This window comes from Delphinus delphis, chromosome 7 (assembly GCF_949987515.2).
Source record: "Delphinus delphis chromosome 7, mDelDel1.2, whole genome shotgun sequence".
NCBI classification, from domain to species: domain Eukaryota; kingdom Metazoa; phylum Chordata; class Mammalia; order Artiodactyla; family Delphinidae; genus Delphinus; species Delphinus delphis.
In genome coordinates, this window is record NC_082689.1 from 50,386,429 (window position 1) to 50,394,647 (window position 8,219).

Here is an 8,219-nt window from a genome sequence, read left to right on the forward strand (position 1 = left end):
TCTCCCACCCTCTTCAGTGTTTTAGAAGAATTTGAGAGAAAGCTTGGTCTTAAGGCTTCTTTAAATGTTTGGTAGAATTCACAGTGAAGCCATCTGGTCCTAGGCTTTTCTTTATTGGGAGGTGTATGACTACTGGTTCAATCTTCTTAGCGATTATGGGTCTGTTTAGATTTTCTATTTTTTTTACAATTCAGTCTTGGTAGATGTATGTTTCTAAAAATGTATCCATTTCTTCTAGGTTAGTCAATTTGTTGGCATATAATTATTCACAATAATCTCTTATTTGAGTCTTCTCTCTTTTTTCTTAGTCTAGCTAAAGGTTTGTCTATTTTGTTTTATCTTTCCAAAAAACTAGCTCTTATTTACATTAATCTTTTCTAGTGTTTTTCTGGACTCTATTTCATGTATTTCTGCTCTGATCTTTGTTATTTCCTTTCTTCTCCTAATTTTGAGCTTAGTTTGTTCTTTTTCTAGTTTCTTTAGGTATAAAGCTGGTTATTTGAAATCTTTTTTCTTAGTGTAGGTGTTTATCACTATACACTTCCCTCTTAGAACTGCTTTTGCAGCATCCCATGGCTTTTATATTGTTGTGTTTCCATTTTCATTTGTTTCAAGATAATTTTTTCCCTTTTGATTAATTCTGTGACCCATTGGTTGTTCTGAAGTGTGTTGTTTAATTTCCACTATTTGTGAAATTTCCAGCTTTCCTCCTGTTACTGATTTCTAGTTTCATACCATTGTGGTTAGAAAAGATACTTGGTATGATTTCAGTCTTCTTACATTTGCTAAGACTTGTTTCATGACCTATCATATGATCTGTCCTGGAGAATGCTTTCTGTGCACTTGAGAATAATATATATTCTTTTGCTGTTGGATGGAATCTCTTCTATATGTCTGTTAGGCCCATTTGGTTTGAAGTATGTGCCAAATCCCACGTTTCCTTGTTAATTTTATGTCTGGATGATCTATTGTTGAAAATAGGGTTTTGAAGTCTAGTATTGTACAGTAAGTCCCCTACAAACAAACGAGTTTGGTTCTGAGCATGCGTTCGTAAGTCCAATTTGTTTGTAAGTCAGAGTTAGCCTAGGTACCCAACTAACACAATCGGCTATATAGTACTGTACTGTAATAGGTTTATAATACTTTTCACACAAGTAATACATAAAAAATAAAACATTTTTTAACTTACAGTACAGTACCTTGAAAAGTACAGTAGTACAGTACAACAGCTGGCATACAGGGGCTGGCATCGAGTGAGCAGGCAAGAAGAGTTACTGACTGGAAGAGGGAAAGGAGGTAGGAGATAGTAGAGCCGAAGGATCGTCAGCAATAGAAGACGGAAGGCAAGCTGCAATTTCACTCACACCTGACGTTGATGGCACAGGTTCTGGTTCCTTGTTGGATTCAATTCTATCTACCCTCTTAAAAAAAGGATCCAGTGATGTCTGGGTAGTAGCCCTTCTTTTCTCATCATAGATGACATGGTAGCACTAGATTGCATTCTGAATTGCTGCTGCACCCTTTGTGTACCATTCTGCATTCGGGTCCTGTGCCTCAAAGGCTAACAGTGCCTCCTCAAATAAAGAAAATCCCCTTGCCATTTCCTGCGCAACCACTTCTAGAGGATGCACACACGTGACAATATATGCCAGACACGTGAACTAACGTGATTGGGCATGCAAAAGCACATTCGAATCTTTGAAAGTTTGCAACTTGAAGGTTCGTATGTGGGGGACTTACTGTATTGTCTATTTCTCCCTTTACATCCTGTTAGTATTTGCTTACTATAAGTGCCTCAGTGTTGGGTGCATATATATTTATAACTGTTAAATCTTTTTGATGAATCATCTGCTTTATCATTATATAATGACCTTATTTGTCTCTTGTTACCATTTTTGGCTTAAAGTCTATTTAGTCTGATACAAGTATAGCTACCCTTTCTCTTTTGGTTTCTAGCTTGCATGGAATATATTTTTTCATTCCTTCACTTTGAGCCTTCCTGTGTCCTTAAAGCTGAAGTGAACCTCTTGTAGGCAGCATATAGTCAGGTCTTATTTTTTTTAATACATCCAGCCACTCCATGTCTTTTGATTGGAGAGTTCAACCCATTTACATTTAGATTAATTATTGTAAGTAAGGCTTTACTAACGCTACCATATGAATTGTTTTCTGGCTGTTTTGTAGTTCCCTTGTTCCTTTCTTCCTCTCTCTTGCTGTCTTCTGTTGTAAATTAGTTATTTTCCATAGTGGGTATGCTTTGATTCCCTTCTCTCTTTTTTTTTTTTTTTGGCTGCACCATGTGGTTTGCAGGATCTCAGTTCCCTGACCAGGGATTTAACCCAGGCCATGGCAGTGAAAGCCAAGAATCCTAACCACTAGGCCACCAGGGAACTCACCCCTCTCTTTATCTTTTGTGAATCTACTGTGGGTTTTTGCTTTGTGGCTATCATGAGGCTTACATAAAGCATCTTATACATACAACAATCTACTTTACATTGATAACAATTTAACTTCGATTACCTACAAAAACTCTACCTTTTACTCCCCCTTTTATATTTTTGATGTCACAATTTACATCTTTTTATTTTGTGTATCCATTAAGAAATTATTGTAGCTATAGCTTTTTAAAAATACTTTTGTCCTTTAACTTTTATACTAAGGTTAAGTAGTTAACCTACCACTATATTACAGTATTAGAGTATTCTGAATGTAACTATATGCCAAATTTAACCAGTGTGGTATATATTTTCATATGTTTCATGATACTAATTATCATCCTTTCATTTCAGCTTGAAGAATTCCTTTCAGCATATCTTGTAAAGTAGGTATAGTGGTGAAGAACACCCTCAGCTTTTGTTTGTTAGGGAAACTGTCTCACCTTCACTTCTGAAGGGCAGTTTTTCTGGGTAAATTATTCTTGATTGGCAGTTTGTTTCTTTTAGTACTTTGGATATATCATTTCATTCTCTCCTGGTCTGTAAGGTCTGTGCTGAGAAATTTGCTCTTAGCATTATGGAGGTTTCTTTGTTATGTATTTCTCTATTGAATTCTTCACTTCACTCTGTATTCTTTAGCTCCAAAATTTGTTTGGTTCATTTTTATGTTTTCTATCTTTCCGTTGAACTTCTCATTTTGTTTTTCTGTTGTGTTCCTAATATTGTTAAATTATTTATCTGTGTTCTTTGTAGTTCTCTGAGCATCTTTAGAATAATTATTTTGAACACTTTGTTGGGCAATTCCTGCATCTCCATTTCTTTGGGGATCATTACTGATGGCTTACTGTATTCCTTCAGGAGAGTCGTGATTCCCTGATTCTTCATGATCCCTTGTAGCCTTGCATAGATGTCTCTACATTTAAATAACTAGTCACCTCTTCTGGACTTCATGGACTGATCTCAGCAAGGAAAGACTTTCACCTGTGGTTTGGGACATGCTGGAATGTGCTGTGACCCTGGTTCTAGTGGAGGAAGGTACTAAGTGTGGGGACATGTGGTGGCACTGGGTCCAGGGGTGCATGGTGTCTCCTTGGCTCATGCTGCTGAGGTCCACGACATCAACAACTGTGTAGTCCTTGGGAGCACTGTGGGGGTCTACAGTGGCTGTAAGGGCTGTTGGGGTCCTCAGTTATGCCCCTAGGTCCAGCACCTAGTGACCAGGCCAGACAGTGATGGTGGCTAGAGCCAGTAGTGTACATACACTGGGCTATGGGGCCTGCTGCAGGTGCCTGTGTGGTAGCTTGGATCAGCTGCAGACACATACACAGTGGTGGGGGCCAGGGTAGGCAGCAAGGGCTGGGCCAGTTGTGGGCTCAAAGGCAGCTGTGGGGGGCCCTGGCTGTTGGTGTGCTCTCCTATGACTGCATCGTCTCCCTCTGTGTGTGCACTGCAGGGGAGGCCAGTAATGGGGGTCAGGCCAGGAGTATGCAGGTGCACAGCTGGAGGCCTTAATTGCAGGTAGTGTGGTGCAGTGGTGCAAGACAGTGACAGAAGACAAGGCCTGATCCAAGCCCACAGGCAGTTATGGGGACCTTGGCTGTCAGCATGCTCTTAAGTGGCTGTATTGTCTTCCCCTGGGTGTGCACACTGCAATGGACACTGGTGACAGGTATCAGGCTAGTGGCGTGCAAATGCACACCTGGAGGGGCTATGTCAAGTACACACTAGGAAGTGGATGTCAGCTGTGGGGGTCTAGGCTGGCATCTAGCACTCACGTAGCCACAGAGGCCTGGGCTGGCCACCAGTACAGTTCCTGGGGTCTGGCATGGGTGAAGAAGGAGGTAGCAGGGAAGGATTCAGGTGGCTGGTGTCAGTAAATACAAATACCTGTGGGGCAAAAGCTGGTGAAATCCCCAGGGGGTCTCTGGCAACTGTGCTGGTGTTAACACGTTTCTTCAGTGGCAAAATCTTCTGGATTTGTCTGCAGAGCAAGTCACAAGTCACTACAAACCATGATTGTTATTGGTAACTCCTGCTTTTCTTCCTTGTTTCTGTCTCTCTGTGTGTCAGCTTTGCCAGTCTCTGGGTGGGGTGAAACTGTAATGGGACCTTCATATGGTGCCCCAAAGGCTGGGGAAGCTGGTTGCTCACTCCATCCACTCTTCGTTTCCTGGCTAGGGGAGCTCTTTCTAGCTGGGAAGTTCTCTCTTGACCCTGAGCAGTGCTGGCTTGAGGAATGGGATAATGCAGGCAAAATGAAGCTTTCCTCCTTCTCTTCTCATGAGGTTATTCTCAGATTTTTGTTCCACTGTGTTGCTGAAGATTCTTAAGTGGACTCGAGAGCTCTCCAGAGTTGTTCTTATTCATGGAGAGCTGTCTAATTGCTGATCTTTACTGGGGGATGGAGGGCAGGGTTTTCTCCATCACTGTTTTGGTAATATCACTCCTGCCTCCACTTAAGGGACTTTGTGACAAAGGCTCTGTACTTCCATATGTGTATGCTTTTTCCTAGGGAAATAATTCATATTGTTCATCAGATTTTCAAAGAGGCTAGGGAAAAGGTTAAGAATAATTGCACCATATGACATATATAAAATATTTGTTACATGAATGCTTGCATTGGACTGTATTTCTTCTTGAAAGATTTCTTTTAATATGTACCATTTCTTCTTGAACAATATCTCCTTTAGAAACTCCTCAACTAACAAAGGTAAATGAGTAAACATTTTTTAAAAATTCTTTCCTCTCCCAGAGCTCCCTGCTCCCCTTTTCTGGAATCTTTCATATTTGAGAGGCAAAGTACTCCTGAACGTCAGAGAAGCTACACAGACAAGTTGTGGCCCGAACACTTGGGAGCCATTTGTTCCTCCAAATATAAAGTTCTGGCTGTGGTGCAGCCAGAAACAACACAGCCGTCCATGTCTTCAATTAGCACAGGGCCCGGCTCTCATGGGGACACTGCATCCCATTCTGCCTGGCTCTGTTCCTCAGGCTGCAACGCTGTTTCTTGGGCTGAGGAAGGCACTGGTGAGAGGTGGGGGAGGAGATGGCATAGCCTGAAAACTTGCAGTTGTGATCACCTAACTTTGAATTGATCTAGAATGAAGCCTTTTTTCCCTCCTAAGCTGCAAGTATTTGAAGTGCTCAGTGGCGTCTTTGGGGTGGGAAATTAGCATAACTTCCTTCTCTCACAGTCAGGTCTTCCACCCTCCCAGTGGGGTTTCTCTTTGAAATAAGAGTCATGTGTGTGGAAAGGATTCAGGAGCAAGGCTTGGAGGACCAAGAAGAAAAGCAACCGGCCTATTTCCCATCCAAAGAGTAACCAGATACAGCTGTAACTTTAGACTGAGGTGCTTGGGAAAATGATTTTTATTATTTATTATTTTTTAAGAAGCAAGTGTATATTGCTGAGGAAAGGGCCTAAAATGTGTCTGAGGAAATCTAGCCTTGATGATATAGTCCAATATACTATGTAAAATTTAACAAGCTAGTTGATTTTTTTTCTTAAGGAAAAAACTCTTAAAATTAATTCTTTTAAAAAGACAAAATGGGGCTTCCCTGGCGCAGGGTTGAGAGTCCGCCTAACGATGCAGGGGACACAGGTTCGTGCCCTGGTCCGGGAAGATCCCACGTGCCGCGGAGCGGCTGGGCCCGTGAGCCATGGCCGCTGAGCCTGCGCGTCCGGAGCCTGTGCTCTGCAACGGGAGAGGCCACAACAGTGAGAGGCCCGCGTACCGGCAAAAAAAAAAAAAAAGACAAAATGATTACATATCAATTTAGAAATACAAACCAGAGATTCTCAAACACCCAGAGGATACGACAGACTTACAGCCCATTCTTATTTCCTTCCATATTAGCTACATTCAAGTTTGAGCAGTTATTGAAGGAAGTTAAAATTCTCTTGTGTTTTGACTACCTGTGGGAGCTATAATAAGATCTCAGCTGAAGCAGGAAACATACAATAAATCCTCCTTTGATGGCTGAATTGAACATAGTTTATGGTATTTGCAATAGTCATGTAACTTTGTGGGGGAAACAAGTAAATTACATTGTAAGTTATGTATTGCTAAATAGCCTCTGCTGAATAATAACCTGTTTTGTATATTTGCCACCTCTTTGTAATAGTAGCTTGTGTCTGCACTGTAGCTAGCACGTAATCAGCTGTGATATTGAAATGAAGAGAAAAGAGGCATTTGACACTAGGTTCATGAAAGGTTATATGTAATGGCATTTCCCATGAGCAAATTAGACCAAGGACCTCCCTGGTGGCACAATGGTTAAGAATCTGCCTGCCAGTGCAGGGGACACAGGTTCGAGCCCTGGTCCGGGAAGATCCCACATGCCACAGAGCACCTAAGCCTGCGAGCCACAACTACTGAAGCCCCAGTGCCTAGAGCGCGTGCTCCGCAACAAGAGAAGCCACTGCAATGAGAAGCCCGCACACTGCAACGAAGAGTAGCCCCCGCTTGCCACAGCTAGAGAAAGCCCGCACGCAGCAACGAAGACCCAACGCAGCCAAAAATTAATTAATTTTAAAAATTAGACCAAAAAAGATACACTACATTTTATTAGTTTGGAAAGAAAAAGGGTGACTTAAAAACTAGGAATTATGTCAAGCACATGGTTTATTGGCTCAATATATTTTTTCAAGGAGGCATTATTTATGAACCTGAATGATACCCGCGCCCTTTCTTTTAGCCCATTGAAGAGAAGTTCAACAGTTATTCTTTAATTACTGTCACCAGAAAACTAACCTTTAAAAAAGAAAGAAAAGGAGAAACAATTGTACTTTTTTGAGTCCAGTTCATTTGGAAAGCCTATGTTGGAGTCACCATATATGTGGATTTGAACCAAACTTTTTGTTCAGGTAAGTCTATGCACCTCAGATCCAAATTTGGTGGTGTTCCAGGATACCTGCAGCACCACTCCCATCTGACTTTGCATCTCCAACCTATAACCTCAGCAAGAATGGATGTAATTAAGATGAGACTTGTAAGGTGTATCCCTTACCTCGACACTGTGCAAGATTCCAGTTTAACTCCTTTGAATTCTTGAGGTGTCTGGGCTCCGTGTATCTCGAGTGTAAGGTTTCACAGTGGTAGTAGTAATCAATCTCGCTGCAACCAGACTGTTTTTCTGAAGGAAAAGAGACATTTCTCCATACAAATAGAAGACTAATTCTGTCATAGGATGCATTCATCTGAAAAGGGATTGACGGGCAAGTGGAAATTCAGAATTTCAGTATCAAACGCGTTGAAACCCAGATTCAACCTTTTGACAATCTGCATCTGTTTTCACTCATGATCCTTGTTCTGAATATTGTGATTGTGGCTACAATTCTAGCAAGGCATGTTTGTGAGTCAGAGAACAGACTACAAAGTCCAGAAACTGCAGGACTATTAACTAAAGGGTTCAGACTTAAGTGAAATGCATTTCTCCTGAGTGTCGAAGAAGTGCTACCTCATGGCTAGATACATTAGGAATAAATTAAGGAGGGCCCCATAAAAGAGGGGGGAAAACCTACAAACCACATTCAAGAAAATTAAAAAAAAAAAGAATCTCCTTCCATGAGACCTTTACACTGAACCTTTTAGGATATATTCATTTCTACTCTATGTGCTATTTTCTGGAGTATACCATAGCTTAAATAATAATGCAAAAATGGATTCACTAATGATTCCTATATTTTACGTGTACAACACCTAGGCCTCTCATCATCGGGTTGAATCCCAATCTTCTATAGCTGAAAAATAACATTTCCATATTTATTTCTTTAACGCCTTC

At 41.2% G+C, this 8,219-nt stretch overlaps 1 protein-coding gene across 1 annotated transcript; it reads left to right on the forward strand.

Annotated features, from left to right (window-relative positions):
• Positions 1-4,087: 4,087 nt before the first annotated feature.
• On the forward strand, positions 4,088-7,838 carry CUZD1 (CUB and zona pellucida like domains 1). The gene is given in 7 exon segments (XM_060015405.1): positions 4,088-4,276; positions 7,201-7,364; positions 7,366-7,527; positions 7,529-7,576; positions 7,578-7,688; positions 7,690-7,786; positions 7,788-7,838. Coding segments are annotated over 7 exon segments (822 nt in total).
• The last annotated feature ends 381 nt before the right edge of the window (positions 7,839-8,219 follow it).